The sequence below is a fragment of the Ranitomeya imitator genome, chromosome 4 (genome assembly GCF_032444005.1).
Source record: "Ranitomeya imitator isolate aRanImi1 chromosome 4, aRanImi1.pri, whole genome shotgun sequence".
NCBI lineage: Eukaryota > Metazoa > Chordata > Amphibia > Anura > Dendrobatidae > Ranitomeya > Ranitomeya imitator.
Window position 1 is genome coordinate 5,070,033 of NC_091285.1, and position 18,583 is coordinate 5,088,615.

The 18,583-nt window shown below is 53.9% G+C and overlaps 1 protein-coding gene across 6 annotated transcripts in view; it reads right to left on the reverse strand.

The window, feature by feature from the left end:
• Window positions 1-18,583, reverse strand: part of SOX5 (SRY-box transcription factor 5) — a 370,162-nt gene that overhangs the window by 145,731 nt on the left and 205,848 nt on the right. For all 6 annotated transcript variants that reach the window (XM_069762812.1, XM_069762814.1, XM_069762813.1 and 3 more), the window contains 2 exons: window positions 11,140-11,312; window positions 10,987-11,055 (listed from right to left, as the gene is read on the reverse strand). In XM_069762812.1, coding sequence (XP_069618913.1) covers window positions 10,987-11,055; window positions 11,140-11,312 — 242 coding nt within the window. The remainder of the gene's footprint in view (window positions 1-10,986; window positions 11,056-11,139; window positions 11,313-18,583) is intronic.

The following is an 18,583-nucleotide window of genomic DNA, read 5'->3' on the forward strand; positions in this document are numbered from 1 at the left end:
CTGGTGACTGCCCTCATACATGCCCCGTGCAGATGCCTCTCCGCTTTCCCTTTAAGAGTAATGTTAATTATTAGCCTATTAGTGTCAATGTGACGGAGCCGCTATCCTGAGATCTCAGGGCTCTGCGTCTCCAGCGCGGCGGCACAGGAATAATTCTCTGACTTGTTTTATATTGTGCAGGTTTTTTTTGTTCTTACGACTTATCTCAAGGCTACTTACTCCGACAATAGCGACCGCCGCTGAGAGAAAGCAACAGCGCCAAGCACCTGATTCCAATTATTACTCTATTCACTGCGGCAACGGCGGCCATCGCCCGGTGCCACCCGGAATCACGGGCATGAGGATACAGAGTGCAACTGGTGTCACCTGCAGTCCTATGTAACACCAGGGACAGCACAGATAATGGTCACCGAGTACAGATAATGTACTAGATGTCACCTGCAGTCCTATGTAACACCAGGGACAGCACAGATAATGGTCACCGAGTACAGATAATGTACTAGATGTCACCTGCAGTCCTATGTAACACCAGGGACAGCACAGATAATTGTCACTGAGTACAGATAATGTAGTAGATGTCACCTGCAGTCCTATGTAACACCAGGGACAGCACAGATAATGGTCACCGAGTACAGATAATGTACTAGATGTCACCTGCAGTCCTATGTAACACCAGGGACAGCACAGATAATGGTCACCGAGTACAGATAATGTACTAGATGTCACCTGCAGTCCTATGTAACACCAGGGACAGCACAGATAATTGTCACTGAGTACAGATAATGTAGTAGATGTCACCTGCAGTCCTATGTAACACCAGGGACAGCACAGATAATTGTCACTGAGTACAGATAATGTAGTAGATGTCACCTGCAGTCCTATGTAACACCACAGATAACACAGTGATGACTCCCTGAGTACAGATAATGTAGTAGATGTCACCTGCAGTCCTATGTAACACCACAGACCGCACAGTGATCACTCTCTGAGTACAGATAATGTAGTAGATGTCACCTGCAGTCCTATGTAACACCACAGATAACACAGTGATGACTCCCTGAGTACAGATAATGTAGTAGATGTCACCTGCAGTCCTATGTAACACCACAGACCGCACAGTGATCACTCTCTGAGTACAGATAATGTAGTAGATGTCACCTGCAGTCCTATGTAACACCACAGATAACACAGTGATAACTCCTTGAGTACAGATAATGTAGTAGATGTCACCTGCAGTCCTATGTAACACCACAGACCGCACAGTGATCACTCTCTGAGTACAGATAATGTAGTAGATGTCACCTGCAGTCCTATGTAACACCACAGATAACACAGTGATAACTCCTTGAGTACAGATAATGTAGTAGATGTCACCTGCAGTCCTATGTAACACCACAGATAACACAGTGATAACTCCTTGAGTACAGATAATGTAGTAGATGTCACCTGCAGTCCTATGTAACACCACAGATAACACAGTGATCACTCTCTGAGTACAGATAATGTAGTAGATGTCACCTGCAGTCCTATGTAACACCACAGACCGCACAGTGATCACTCTCTGAGTACAGATAATGTAGTAGATGTCACCTGCAGTCCCATGTAACACCGTAGACAGTGACAGTTGCGCTCCGCTCTCTCGCACACTCGGTTCCTTCCCGTCAGACTTCGGTATTTTACTCGTCAGTGAGGAGACGTTGTGACATTCATCACTCAGCACCAGACAGACGAGAGCGAGGAAGGTAAAGATCCTGAAGAGAGCGGCGCGGACATTAATCATGAGCGTTATTATATCAGGAGCGCGGTTATTATATCAGGAGGGCAGTTATTATATCAGGAGCGCGGTTATTATATCAGGAGGGCGGTTATTATATCAGGAGGGCGGTTATTATATCAGGAGCGCGGTTATTATATCAGGAGGGCAGTTATTATATCAGGAGGGCGGTTATTATATCAGGAGGGCGGTTATTATATCAGGAGGGCGGTTATTATATCAGGAGGGCGGTTATTATATCAGGAGCGCGGTTATTATATCAGGAGCGCGGTTATTATATCAGGAGCGCGGTTATTATATCAGGAGCGCGGTTATTATATCAGGAGGGCAGTTATTATATCAGGAGGGCGGTTATTATATCAGGAGGGCGGTTATTATATCAGGAGGGCGGTTATTATATCAGGAGGGCGGTTATTATATCAGGAGGGCAGTTATTATATCAGGAGCGCGGTTATTATATCAGGAGGGCGGTTATTATATCAGGAGGGCGGTTATTATATCAGGAGCGCGGTTATTATATCAGGAGGGCGGTTATTATATCAGGAGGGCAGTTATTATATCAGGAGCGCGGTTATTATATCAGGAGGGCGGTTATTATATCAGGAGGGCGGTTATTATATCAGGAGCGCGGTTATTATATCAGGAGGGCGGTTATTATATCAGGAGGGCGGTTATTATATCAGGAGGGCGGTTATTATATCAGGAGGGCGGTTATTATATCAGGAGCGCAGTTATTATATCAGGAGGGCGGTTATTATATCAGGAGCGCGGTTATTATATCAGGAGGGCGGTTATTATATCAGGAGGGCGGTTATTATATCAGGAGCGCGGTTATTATATCAGGAGGGCGGTTATTATATCAGGAGGGCAGTTATTATATCAGGAGGGCGGTTATTATATCAGGAGGGCGGTTATTATATCAGGAGCGCAGTTATTATATCAGGAGCGCAGTTATTATATCAGGAGGGCGGTTATTATATCAGGAGGGCGGTTATTATATCAGGAGGGCGGTTATTATATCAGGAGGGCGGTTATTATATCAGGAGGGCGGTTATTATATCAGGAGGGCAGTTATTGTATCAGGAGCGCGGTTATTATATCAGGAGCGCGGTTATTATATCAGGAGCGCGGTTATTATATCAGGAGGGCGGTTTCATCTTATAGGCACTCGTTGTGTTAGGCCGCCATCACACGCTCAGTATTCGGTCAGTATTCAGTCAGTGTTTGTAACCAGGAGTGGGTGATAAATGCAGAAGTGGTGCAGATGTTTCTATTATACTTTTCCTCTGATTGTTCCACTCCTGGTTACAAATACTGATGTAAAATACTGACCGAATACTGACAGTGTGACTGCAGCCTTATACATTTTTGGCGGATGGGGAGGTTGATAATAATTTTATTGCACTGATCGCTGCCTATTGGCTTTTTTTGCTTTTATCTTTGTCCTTTTTGTTCACATTATTCGTACTCGGAGATCCATTTCCTTTTCTTTTTCCCTTTTCTTTTCTCATTCCTTTTCCTTTTGTCTTTCCCCTTTTCCTTATCAATTTCTCTTTCCTTTTACCTTTCATCGTTGTACACTGCGGTATTATACACTGCGCAGTTGTACACTGCGGTATTATACACTGCGCCGTTGTATACTGCAGTATTATACACGGCGCAGTTGTACACTGCGGTATTATACAATGCGGCGTTGTACACTGCGGTATTATACACTGCGCAGTTGTATACTGCGGTATTATACACTGCGCAGTTGTACACTGCGGTATTATACACTGCGCCGTTGTATACTGCAGTATTATACACGGCGCAGTTGTATACTGCGGTATTATACAATGCGGCGTTGTACACTGCAGTATTATACACTGCGCAGTTGTACACTGCGGTATTATACACTGCGCCGTTGTATACTGCAGTATTATACACGGCGCAGTTGTATACTGCGGTATTATACAATGCGGCGTTGTACACTGCGGTATTATACACTGCGCAGTTGTATACTGCGGTATTATACAATGCGGCGTTGTACACTGCGGTATTATACACTGCGCCGTTGTACACTGCGGTATTATACACTGCGCCGTTGTATACTGCGGTATTATACACGGCAGTATTATACAATGTGGCGTCGCTGACTGTCTGATTTTGCTTCCCTGCTCCGCTTTTATCTCTCAGCAGTGGGGTCTCTTCCTGCTGGTGACTGATGAGGTCATTATTCCGCTGGTTGTCGGGGTCTTTCCAGGGTCATTATCAAACCCCTCAGCACAATGTAATAATAATGTATTCAAGATGTGTCTGCAGCCTGCATAGCGGCTCTGGTGGTGAGGGGGTTAACCCCGCTGTGCCTCGGTCTCTCCCACCCTGATCCCTTTTGTTTTTTTGATGTGCGGGTTCCCAGGCGGTGATCTGAGGGTGGGCTCCGGCCTGATAACTGATCGCTCATCAGCTGTGCCGCTTCTGTGAGAAACTATTGTCCCACTCGCTGCGCCGGCGCTCACGCATTTGGGAAAAGGTTGGCAAGTCATGGGAAAAGCGGCCGAGGACAGGACCGGAGGCCGAGGGGCTGCACCCAGGCCGTCCCCATGTTTACAAGATGCAAGAAAACAGCTGCTGCCGACACATCGCTGCCAGGGGCCGCGCATCCCCCATTATCAGACTGAGGGGCTGCGCATCCCCCATTATCAGACTGCGGGGCCGCGCATCCCCCATTATCAGACTGAGGGGCCGCGCATCCCTAATTATCAGACTGAGGGGCCGCGCATCCCCCATTATCAGACTGAGGGGCTGCGCATCCCCCATTATCAGACTGCGGGGCCGCGCATCCCCCATTATCAGACTGAGGGGCTGCGCATCCCCCATTATCATACTGCCAGGGGCCACGCATCCCCCATTATCAGACTGCGGGGCCGTGCATCCCCATTATCATACTGCCAGGGGCCATGCATCCCCCATTATCAGACTGACAGGGGCCGCGCATCCCCATTATCAGACTGCGGGGCCGCGCATCCCCCATTACCAGACTGCCAGGGGCTACGCATCCCCCATTATCAGACTGCGGGGCCGCGCATCCCCCATTATCAGACTGCCAGGGGCCACGCATCCCCCATTATCAGACTGAGGGGCCGCGCATCCCCCATTATGAGACTGCGGGGCCGCGCATCCCCCATTATCAGACTGAGGGGCCGCGCATCCCCCATTATCAGACTGAGGGGCCACGCATCCCCCATTATCAGACTGCGGGGCCACGCATCCCCCATTATCAGACTGCGGGGCCACGCATCCCCCATTATCAGACTGAGGGGCCGCGCATCCCCCATTATCAGACTGAGGGGCCACGCATCCCCCATTATCAGACTGCGGGGCCACGCATCCCCCATTATCAGACTGTGGGGCCACGCATCCCCCAGTATCAGACTGCGGGGCCGCGCATCCCCCATTATCAGACTGCGGGGCCGCGCATCCCCATTATCAGACTGAGGGGCTGCGCATCCCCCATTATCAGACTGCCAGGGGCCGCGCATCCCCCATTATCAGACTGCCAGGGGCCGTGCATCCCCCATTATCAGACTGCCAGGGGCCGCGCATCCCCCATTATCAGACTGCGGGGCCGCGCATCCCCCATTATCAGACAGAAAGGCCGCGCATCCCCCATTATCAGACTGCGGGGCCACGCATCTCCTATTATCAGACTGCCAGGGGCCGCGCATCCCCCATTATCAGACTGTGGGGCAGTGCATCCCCCATTATCACACTGCGGGGCCGCGCATCCCCCATTGTCAGACTGCGGGGCCGCGCATCCCCCATTATCAGACAGAAAGGCCGCGCATCCCCCATTATCAGACTGCGGGGCCGCGCATCCCCCATTATCAGACTGCGGGGCCACGCATCCCCCATTATCAGACTGCGGGGCCGCGCATCCCCCATTATCAGACTGCGGGGCCGCGCATCCCCCATTATCAGACTGTGGGGCAGTGCATCTCCTATTATCAGACTGCGGGGCCGCGCATCCCCCATTATCAGACAGAAAGGCCGCGCATCCCTATTATCAGACTGCGGGGCCGCGCATCCCCCATTATCAGACTGTGGGGCAGTGCATCTCCTATTATCAGACTGTGGGGCCGCGCATCCCCCATTATCAGACAGAAAGGCTGCGCATCCCCCATTATCATACTGCGGGGCCGCGCATCCCTATTATCAGACTGCGGGGCCGCGCATCCCCCATTATCAGACTGCGGGGCCGCGCATCCCCCATTATCAGACTGCGGGGCCGCGCATCCCCCATTATCAGACTGCGGGGCCGCGCATCCCCCATTATCAGACTGCGGGGCCGCGCATTCCCCATTATCAGACTGCGGGGCCGCGCATCCCCCATTATCAGACTGCGGGGCCGCGCATCCCCCATTATCAGACTACAGGGTCGCGCATCCCCCATCATCAGACTGCGGGGCCACGCATCCCCCATTATCATACTGCGGGGCCGCGCATCCCTATTATCAGACTGCGGGGCCGCGCATCCCCCATTATCAGACTGTGGGGCAGTGCATCTCCTATTATCAGACTGCGGGGCCGCGTATCCCCCATTATCAGACTGCGGGGGAGCGCATCCCCCATCATCAGACAGAAAGGCCGCGCATCCCCCATTATCAGACTGCGGGGCCACGCATCCCCCATTATCAGACTGCGGGGCCACGCATCCCCCATTATCAGACTGCGGGGCCGCGCATCCCCCATTATCAGACTGCGGGGCCGCGCATCCCCCATTATCAGACTGCGGGGCCACGCATCCCCCATTATCAGACTGCGGGGCCGCGCATCCCCCATTATCAGACTGCGGGGCCGCGCATCCCCCATTATCAGACTGTGGGGCAGTGCATCTCCTATTATCAGTCTGCGGGGCCACGCATCCCCCATTATCAGACTGCGGGGCCGCGCATCCCCCATTATCAGACTGCGGGGCCGCGCATCCCCCATTATCAGACAGAAAGGCTGCGCATCCCCCATTATCATACTGCGGGGCCGCGCATCCCTATTATCAGACTGCGGGGCTGCGCATCCCCCATTATCAGACTGTGGGGCCGCGCATCCCCCATTATCAGACAGAAAGGCTGCGCATCCCCCATTATCATACTGCGGGGCCGCGCATCCCTATTATCAGACTGCGGGGCCGCGCATCCCCCATTATCAGACTGCGGGGCCGCGCATCCCCCATTATCAGACTGCGGGGCCGCGCATCCCCCATTATCAGACAGAAAGGCCGCGCATCCCCCATTATCAGAATGCGGGGCCACGCATCCCCCATTATCAGACTGTGGGGCCACGCATCCCCCATTATCAGACTGCGGGGCCGCGCATCCCCCATTATCAGACTACAGGGTCGCGCATCCCCCATCATCAGACTGCGGGGCCACGCATCCCCCATTATCATACTGCGGGGCCGCGCATCCCTATTATCAGACTGCGGGGCCGCGCATCCCCCATTATCAGACTGTGGGGCAGTGCATCTCCTATTATCAGACTGCGGGGCCGCGTATCCCCCATTATCAGACTGCGGGGGAGCGCATCCCCCATCATCAGACAGAAAGGCCGCGCATCCCCCATTATCAGACTGCGGGGCCGCGCATCCCCCATTATCAGACTGCGGGGCCACGCATCCCCCATTATCAGACTGCGGGGCCGCGCATCCCCCATTATCAGACTGCGGGGCCGCTCATCCCCCATTATCAGACTGTGGGGCAGTGCATCTCCTATTATCAGACTGCGGGGCCACGCATCTCCCATTATCAGACTGCGGGGCCGCGCATCCCCCATTATCAGACTGCGGGGCCAGGCATCTCCCATTATCAGACTGCGGGGCCGCGCATCCCCCATTATCAGACTGCGGGGCCGCGCATCCCCCATTATCAGACAGAAAGGCTGCGCATCCCCCATTATCATACTGCGGGGCCGCACATCCCTATTATCAGACTGCGGGGCCGCGCATCCCCCATTATCAGACTGTGGGGCCGCGCATCCCCCATTATCAGACAGAAAGGCTGCGCATCCCCCATTATCATACTGCGGGGCCGCGCATCACCCATTATCAGACTGTGGGGCCGCGCATCCCCCATTATCAGACAGAAAGGCCACGCATCCCCCATTATCAGACTGCGGGGCCGCGCATCCCCCATTATCAGACTGCGGGGCCGCGCATCCCCATTATCAGACTGTGGGGCAGTGCATCTCCTATTATCAGACTGCGGGGCCACGCATCTCCCATTATCAGACTGCGGGGCCGCGCATCCCCCATTATCAGACTGCGGGGCCGCGCATCCCCCATTATCAGACAGAAAGGCTGCGCATCCCCCATTATCATACTGCGGGGCCGCGCATCCCTATTATCAGACTGCGGGGCCGCGCATCCCCCATTATCAGACTGTGGGGCAGTGCATCTCCTATTATCAGACTGCGGGGCCACGCATCCCCCATTATCAGACTGCGGGGCCGCGCATCCCCCATTATCAGACTGCGGGGCCGCGCATCCCCCATTATCAGACAGAAAGGCTGCGCATCCCCCATTATCATACTGCGGGGCCGCGCATCCCTATTATCAGACTGCGGGGCCGCGCATCCCCCATTATCAGACTGTGGGGCCACGCATCCCCCATTATTAGACAGAAAGGCTGCGCATCCCCCATTATCATACTGCGAAGCCGCGCATCCCTATTATCAGACTGCGGGGCCGCGCATCCCCCATTATCAGACTGTGGGGCCGCGCATCCCCCATTATCAGACAGAAAGGCTGCGCATCCCCCATTATCAGACTGCGGGGCCGCGCATCCCCCATTATCAGACTGTGGGGCCGCGCATCCCCCATTATCAGACAGAAAGGCTGCGCATCCCCCATTATCATACTGCGGGGCCGCGCATCACCCATTATCAGACTGTGGGGCCGCGCATCCCCCATTATCAGACAGAAAGGCCACGCATCCCCCATTATCAGACTGCGGGGCCGCGCATCCCCCATTATCAGACTGCGGGGCCACGCATCCCCCATTATCAGACTGCGGGGCCGCGCATCCCCCATTATCAGACTGCGGGGCCGCGCATCCCCCATTATCAGACTGTGGGGCCACGCATCTCCCATTATCAGACTGCGGGGCAGCGCATCCCCCATTATCAGACTGCGGGGCCGCGCATCCCCCATTATCAGACAGAAAGGCTGCGCATCCCCCATTATCATACTGCGGGGCCGCGCATCCCTATTATCAGACTGCGGGGCCGCGCATCCCCCATTATCAGACTGTGGGGCCGCGCATCCCCCATTATCAGACAGAAAGGCTGCGCATCCCCCATTATCATACTGCGGGGCCGCGCATCCCTATTATCAGACTGCGGGGCCGCGCATCCCCCATTATCAGACTGCGGGGCCGCGCATCCCCCATTAACAGACTGCGGGGCCGCGCATCCCCCATTATCAGACTGCGGGGCCGCGCATCCCCCATTATCAGACTGCGGGGCCACGCATCCCCCATTATCAGACTGCGGGGCCGCGCATCCCCCATTATCAGACTGCGGGGCCGCGCATCCCCCATTATCAGACTGTGGGGCAGTGCATCTCCCATTATCAGACTGCGGGGCCGCGCATCCCCCATTATCAGACTGCGGGGCCGCGCATCCCCCATTATCAGACTGCGGGGCCACGCATCCCCCATTATCAGACTGCGGGGCCGCGCATCCCCCATTATCAGACTGCGGGGCCGCGCATCCCCCATTATCAGACTGTGGGGCCACGCATCTCCCATTATCAGACTGCGGGGCCGCGCATCCCCCATTATCAGACAGAAAGGCTGCGCATCCCCCATTATCATACTGCGGGGCCGCGCATCCCTATCATCAGACTGCGGGGCCGCGCATCCCCCATTATCAGACTGTGGGGCCGCGCATCCCCCATTATTAGACAGAAAGGCTGCGCATCCCCCATTATCATACTGCGAAGCCGCGCATCCCTATTATCAGACTGCGGGGCCGCGCATCCCCCATTATCAGACTGCGGGGCCGCGCATCCCCCATTATCAGACTGCGGGGCCGCGCATCCCCCATTATCAGACTACGGGGCCGCGCATCCCCCATTATCAGACTGCGGGGCCGCGCATCCCCCATTATCAGACTGCGGGGCCGCGCATCCCCCATTATCAGACTGCGGGGCCGCGCATCCCCCATTATCAGACTACAGGGCAGCGCATCCCCCATCATCAGACTGCGGGGCCACACATCCCCCATTATCAGACTGCGGGGCCACGCATCCCCCATTATCATACTGCGGGGCCGCGCATCCCTATTATCAGACTGCGGGGCAGTGCATCTCCTATTATCAGACTGCGGGGCCGCGTATCCCCCATTATCAGACTGCAGGGGAGCGCATCCCCCATTATCAGACTGCGGGGCCGCGCATCCCCATTATCAGACTGAGGGGCTGCGCATCCCCCATTATCAGACTGCCAGGGGCCGCGCATCCCCCATTATCAGACTGCGGGGCCGCGCATCCCCCATTATCAGACTGTGGGGCAGTGCATCTCCTATTATCAGACTGCGGGGCCGCGTATCCCCCATTATCAGACTGCAGGGGAGCGCATCCCCCATTATCAGACTGCGGGGCCGCGCATCCCCATTATCAGACTGAGGGGCTGCGCATCCCCCATTATCAGACTGCCAGGGGCCGCGCATCCCCCATTATCAGACTGCGGGGGAGCGCATCCCCCATTATCAGACAGAAAGGCCAAGCATTCCTCCATTATCAGACTCTGGGAAAGCAAATCCCCCCCCCATTATCAAACTCAGGGACTGCTCGTCTCCCTATGATCAGTGGCCGGTGGGCATCAGTTTGGTGTGTGGCTTACAGAACTGGAGAAATTCCAGAAAAGACACAAGATACAAATGTATCAAGCGGCATGTATCACTTCCATCATCAGACCCCGCTGTTAATAATCCGCAGACCACAGGGACCCGACATTCACAGGGAGCCGCTCCTCACTTTACTCAGTGTCGTAAGAGACACATTTCTGGGGTCTGGTACCAGAGAATTCACAGTAAGGCCGCTGTAGAAGGTGGCGATTTCTGGAAATTTCTATGTAAATCTTATGAAGTGGGGGAGCTCTAAAGATGGCTCCTCCCACCCACTGAGTTATGACAGAAGATATGTGTAGGTGGAGATCCCCTTTAAGGAGGGCCCTCACCTGGATTTGCTGTTGCAGCAGGTTGATCTTGTGCTGCTGTTGCAGGAGCTGCTGCTGTTGCCTTGCAATCTGCAAAAAAGTGATTTCCGGTAATTATCACCAAGTTCCAGGTCCGCCGGTGTACGATGTGGGTGGGCTGCGGTGCGGACTCACCTGCTCCTGCTGCTGTTTCGCCAGCTCCATCTGCTGCCGCTGTTTCTCAATCTGCGATGCGGCGAGCTTTTTCTGCTCGTCGTGTGCTGCCAGCAGCTGCTCTCGCAGACTGGTGAGCTGGTTTATCATCCCCATGAGCTGGCGCTCCTTCTCCGCCAGGCTTTCCGGAGTCCCTGGAGATGGAAGCGAGAATTAATGGAAGGTTCCGTACATTCTGACACATCATCAGCGACCGACCGCCCCTCTCCCTGCAACCACCGAGACCCCAAGAGTAGTGGGCAACATCTAACTCCATGGATCCACAACTGTAAGGCCATGTGCACACGCTGCGGATTCGATTAAATCCGCAGTGCAAAAAGTACTGCGGATTTATCGCGGATTTTTAACATGGAGCAGGTGCCAAACCGCTGTGGATTCCGCACAAAGAATTGACATGCTGCGGAAAATAAACCGCAGCGTTTCCGCGCGTTTTTTTCCACAGCATGTGCACAGCGGTTTTTGTTTTCCATAGGTTAACATTGTACTGTACACCGCATGGAAAACTGCTGCGGATCCGCAGCATCAAAACCGCTGCGGATCCGCAGCAAAAACCGCAACGTGTGCACATACCCTAATGCTGATCAGGACATCTCCTGGAGGAAGTGCTCGCCGACCTCACACTATCGACGGAGGAATGTCTTGCGGACCTCCCGACATCTACCGAGGAAGCACTCGCCGACCTCCCGCCATCTAATGAGGAAGCACTCGCCGACCTCCCGCCATCTAATGAGGAAGCACTCGCCGACCTCCCGCCATCTAATGAGGAAGCACTCGCCGACCTCCCGCCATCTACTGAGGACACATTCGGGGATCTCCCGCCATCTACTGAAGACACATTCGGGGATCTCCCACCATCTACTGAGGAGGCGATCACCAATATCCCACCATCTACTGAGGTAAGGCTTGCCGACCTCCCAACATCTACCGAGGAAGTGATCGCCGACCTCCCGCCATCTACCGAGGAAGCACTTGCCGACCTCCCGCCATCTAATGAGGAAGCACTCGCCGACCTCCCGCCATCTACTGAGGACACATTCGGGGATCTCCCGCCATCTACTGAGGAGGCGATCACCAATATCCCACCATCTACTGAGGTAAGGCTTGCCGACCTCCCAACATCTACCGAAGAAGTGATTGCCGACCTCCCGCCATCTAATGAGGAAGCACTCGCCGACCTCCCGCCATCTATTGAGGACACAATCAGGGATCTCCCACCATCTACTGAGGAGGCGATCACCAATATCCCACCATCTACTGAGGTAGGGCTTGCCGATCTCCCGCCATCTATTGAGGAAGTGATCGCCGATCTTCCGCCCTCTAAATAGGAAGCGATCGTCTTTCTCCCACCACCTACTGAGAAAGCGATTGTCGATCTACCACCATCTACTGAGGAAGCGCTTGCAGACTTCCCGCCATCTACTGAGGAAGAGACAGCCGATCTACCACCGTCAATGGAGGAAGCAATGGCCAATCTTACACCGCCTTCGTAGGAAGCGATCGCCAATCTCCCACCATCCACGGAGTAAGCGATCGCCAATCTACAGGCACCTCCAGAAAAAGTGCTCGCCGAGCTCCCGCCATCTACTGAGGAAGTGCATGCCAACCTCCCACCATCTACTGAGGAAGTACTCACTGACCTCCTGCCATCTTTTGAGGGAGCGCTCGCCGACCTCTCGCCATCTACTGAGGAAGCGCTCGCTGACATCTACTGACAAAGTGATCACCGATCTGCTGCTATCTACGGAGGAAGAGATCGCTGATCTACCAACATATACTGAGGAAGCAATCACCGATCACCCGCCGTCTACTGAGGAAACTATCCCCGACCTCCCGCAATCTACTGAGAAAGTGCTTGCTGAAATCTACTGAATAAGCAATCACTGATCTCCCGCCATCCACTAACGAAGTGATAGCCGACCTCCCACCATCTACTGAGGAAGCGATCACCGATCACCCACCGTCTACTGAGGAAGTGATAGCCGACCTCTCCCCATCTACTTAGAAAGCGTTCGCTAATCTCCTGCCATCTACTGAGGAAGCGATTGTCGGTATCCCACCATTTACTAAAGCAATCGCCTATCTCCCACCATCTATGAGTGATCACTTCCTCCGTCTACAGAGGAGGAAATTGCCGATCTGCTACATGCAATGGAGGAAGCGATCATCGATCTCCCACCACCTATTGAAGAAGCAATTGCCAATTCTCCCACCATCTGAGGAAGTGATCGGCAATTTACCGCTGTCTATTGAGGAAGCACTCGCAAAACTTCTGCCATCCACTGAGGAATCAATAGCGGATCTCCACACCATCTACTGAGGAAACAAAAGGCAATATTCCACCATCTACTGAGGAAGCGATCGGTGACCTCCCGCCATCTACTGAGGAAGAAATCGCTGATCTCCCACTATCTACTGAGGAAGCGATCGCCGATCTCACGCCATCTATTGAGAAAGCAATTGGCAATCTCCCACCATCTACTGAGGAAGGGATAGCTGATCTCCCACCGTGTACTCTGGAAACGATAGCTGATCTACTGCCATCTATGGAGAAACCGATCGTCAATCTCCTGCAGCCTCCGGAGGAAGCAAGCGCCGATCTCCAACCATGTGTGGAGGAAGTGACTGCCAATCTCCAGGTGTCTCTGGAGGAAGCGATAGCTGACATCCTGCTATCTACTGAAGAAGTGATTGCTGATATACCATCATCTACTGAGGAAGTGACCGACGATCTCCCACCATCTCCTGAGGAAGTGATTGCTGATCTCCCACTATCTACTGAGGAAGCTATTGCCGACCTCCCACCATCAACAGAGGAAAGGATAGCCAATCTCTCACCATCTGCTGAGAAAGGGATAGCCGATCTCCTACCATCTAATGAGGAACCGATTGCTGATTTACCGCCGTCTACGAAGGAAGCGATCGCCAATCTCCCGCAGCCTCCGAAGGAAGCAATCGTCGATCTCCAACCACACACGGAGAAAGTGATTACCAATATCCAAGTGCCTTCGGATGAAGTGATTGCCAATCTCCTGCCGCATGCGAAGTGATAGCCCAACTCCGCCATCTACTGAGGAGGCATTCGCTGACCTCCCACTATCTACTTAGGAAGCAATCGCTGCTCTCCCGCCATCTACTGAGGAAGCGATCGCTGAATTCCCAACATATACTTAGGGAGTGATTCCCGATCTACCGCTGTCTACAGAGAAAGAGATCGCCAATCTCCTGCCGCATGCGAAGCGATAGCCGAACTCCATCATCTACTGAGGAGGCAATCGCTGCTCTCCCGCCATCTACTGAGGAAGCGAGAGCCGAACTCCACCATCTACTGAGGAGGCAATCGCTGACCTCCCACTAACTACTTAGGAAGCAATCGTTGATCTCCTGCCATCTACTGAGGATGCGATCGCTGACCTCCCACCATTTACTGAGGAAGCGATCGCCGATCTACCACTGTCTACGGAGAAAGCAATCGCCAATCTCCCACCACCTGTAAAGCGATCGCAGACCTCCGCCATCTATTGAGGAAGCAATCGCAGATCTCCCGCTATCTACTGAGGAAGCGGTTGCGAATCTCCCAACATTTACTGAGGAAGCGATCGCCGATCTCCTACCATCTACTGAGAAAGCGATCGCCGATCTCCCACCATCTACTGAGCAAGCGATTGCTGATCTACCGCTGTCTAACGAGGAAGTGATTGCCGATCTCCAACCACGCACGGAAGAAATGATTGCCAATATCCAGATGCCGCCGGAGAAAGATTGCCAATCTCCCGCCACCTGCAAAGCGATAGCAGACCTCTGCTATATACAGAGGAAGCGATTGCTCACCTCTCCCCATCTACTTAGAAAGCGTTCGCTGCTCTCCTGCAATCTACTGAGGAAGCAATCGCTGATCTCCCATTATCTACTTAGGAAGCAATCGACAATCTTCCCGCCATCTACTGAGGAAGCGATTGCCGATTTACCACTGTCTACGGAGGAAGCGATCACCAATCTTCCACCATCTACTAAGGAAGGGATAGCCGTTCGCCTGCCATCTACTGAGGAAGTGATCGCCAACCTCCTGCAATCTACTGAAGAATTGATCGCAGATTCTCATTTACAGCACCACGAAATCAATGGTGCTATATAAACAAATAATAATAATATTCCGCCATTTACTGAGGAAGAGATAGCTGATCTCCCGCCATTTACTGAGAAAGAGATTACCGATCTACCGCTGTCTATGGAGGAAGTGATTGCCAATCTACCGCAGCTTCCGGAGGAAGCAATCGCCGATATTAAACCACGCACAGAGGAAGTGATTGCCAATATCCAGGTGCCTCCGGAGGAAGCGATGGCCAATCTCCCGCCACCTAATGAGGAAGTGATTGACGGCCTCCCGCCATCTGCTGAGGAAGCAATGGTCAATCTCCCACTATCTACTGAGTAAGGGATAGCCGATCGCCCATCATCCACTGAGGAAGCAATTGCTGATTTACCGCTGTCTACAGAGGAAGCGATCGCCGATCTCCCGCCACCTAATGAGGAAGTGATCGACGACCTCCCGCCATCTACTGAGAAAGCAATCGCCAATCTCCCACCATCTACTGAGCAAGCGATTGCGGATCTACCGCTGTCTAAGGAGGAAGCGATTGCCTATCTCCAACCACGCACGGAGGAAGTGATTGCCAATATCCAGATGCCGCCGGAGAAAGATTGCCAATCTCCCGCCACCTGCAAAGCGATAGCAGACCTCTGCTATATACAGAGGAAGCAATCGCTCACCTCCCCCCATCTACTTAGAAAGCGTTCACTGCTCTCCTGCCATCTACTGAGGAAGTGATCCCCGACCTCATGACATCCACTGAGGAAGCAATCGCTGATCTTCCATTATCTACTTAGATGGCCAATCTCTCGCCACCTAATGAGGACGTGATCGACGACCTCCCGCCATCTACTGAGGAAGCAATTGTCAATCTCCCACTATCTACTGAGTAAGGGATAGCCGATCGCCCATCATCCACTGAGGAAGCAATTGCTGATTTACCGCTGTCTACAGAGGAAGCGCTCGCCGATCTTCAACTACACACACAGGAAGTGATTGCAAATATCCAGGTGCCTCCAGAGTAAGCGAACGCCAATCTCCTGCCTCCTGCGAAGCGATAGCCGAACTCTGCCATCTACTGAGGAAGCGATTGCTGATCCCCAGCCACCTACCGAGGAAGAGATCAGCGATCTGACACTGCCTACTTTGAAAGTGATTGCCGATCTCCTGCCATCTACAGAGGAAGCGATCGCTGATCCCCAGCTACCTACCTAGGAAGTGATTGCCGATCTCCCGCCATCTACAGAGGAAGTGATTGCCGATCTCCCGCCATCTACAGGGGAAGTGATCGCTGATCCCCAGCTACCTATAGAGGAAGTGATTGCCGATCTCCCGCCATCTACAGAGGAAACGATCGCTGATCCCCAGCTACCTATAGAGGAAGTGATTGCCAATCTCACGCCATCTACCGAGGAAGTGACTGCCGATCTCACGCCATCTACCGAGGAAGTGACTGCCGATCTCCCGCCATCTACAGGGGAAGTGATCGCCGATCCCCAGCTACCTACTGAGGAAGTGACTGCCGATCTCCCGCCATCTACAGAGGAAGTGACTGCCGATCTCTCGCCATCTACAGAGGAAGTGATTGCCGATCTCCCGCCATCTACAGGGGAAGTGACCGCTGATCCCCAGCTACCTACTGAGGAAGTGACTGCCGATCTCCCGCCATCTACAGAGGAAGTGACTGCCGATCTCTCGCCATCTACAGGGGAAGTGATCGCTGATCCCCAGCTACCTATAGAGGAAGTGATTGCCGATCTCCCGCCATCTACAGAGGAAGCGATCGCTGATCCCCAGCTACCTACCGAGGAAGTGATTGCCGATCTCCCGCCATCTACAGAGGAAGCGATCGCTGATCCCCAGCTACCTACCGAGGAAGAGATTGACGATCTCCCGCCATCTACAGAGGAAGCGATTGCTGATCCCCAGCCACCTACCGAGGAAGAGATCAGCGATCTGGCACTGCCTACTTTGAAAGTGATTGCCGATCTCCTGCCATCTACAGAGGAAGCGATCGCTGATCCCCAGCTACATACCAAGGAAGAGATTGCCGATCTCCCGCCATCTACAGAGGAAGAGATTGCCGATCTCCCGCCATCTACAGAGGAAGAGATTGCCAATCTCCCGCCATCTACAGAGGAAGTGATTGCCGATCTCCCGCCATCTACAGAGGAAGAGATTGCCGATCTCCCGCAATCTACAGAGGAAGAGATTGCCGATCTCCCGCCATCTACAGAGGAAGTGATTGCCGATCTCCCGCCATCTACAGGGGAAGTGATTGCCGATCTCCCGCCATCTACACAGGAAGTGATTGCCGATCTCCCGCCATCTACAGAGGAAGTGATTGCCGATCTCCCGCCATCTACAGAGGAAGTGATTGCCAATCTCCCGCCATCTACAGAGGAAGTGATTGCTGATCTCCCGCCATCTACAGAGGAAGGGATTGCTGATCTCCTGCCATCTACAGAGGAAGTGATTGCTGATCTCCTGCCATCTACAGAGGAAGTGATTGCTGATCTCCTGCCATCTACAGAGGAAGGGATTGCTGATCTCCTGCCATCTACAGAGGAAGTGATTGCCAATCTCCCGCCATCTACAGAGGAAGTGATTGCCGATCTCCCGCCATCTACAGAGGAAGTGATTGCCGATCTCCCGCCATCTACAGAGGAAGAGATTGCCGATCTCCCGCCATCTACAGAGGAAGAGATTGCCGATCTCCCGCCATCTACAGAGGAAGTGATTGCCGATCTCCCGCCATCTGCAGGGGAAGTGATTGCCGATCTCCCGCCATCTACACAGGAAGTGATTGCCGATCTCCCGCCATCTACAGAGGAAGTGATTGCCGATCTCCCGCCATCTACAGAGGAAGTGATTGCCGATCTCCCGCCATCTACAGGGGAAGTGATTGCCAATCTCTGCAGTTGCAGCACTACAGGAGTTCTGTCCCTTTAAGTGGTACAGTCCTCTCCTCTGAATTACTTGTTTGTTATGTTCCTTTATGGAACATGATGTTTTGTCGGTGAATCCTGTGGCATCCGATGAGTAACGATTTGCTGATATTTTCCTTTAATTAAATATATATATATATATTCCAGAGAAAAGTGAAGAGAAACATTGAGGAATGTTCCAAAAATATCTGGAGGTGCAGAGAGCGGCTGACACTGACCATCAGAAGAATGTGGAGGGGCAGGAACACTGCTACCGATCACACACATCATCTGGATGCACCCATCGCTCACTTACATAACACATCCTGCTGAACGGCGCCCCCTGCAGGATCACGGCTGCCTCTCGGGCACATTAGCGATACATTTACAT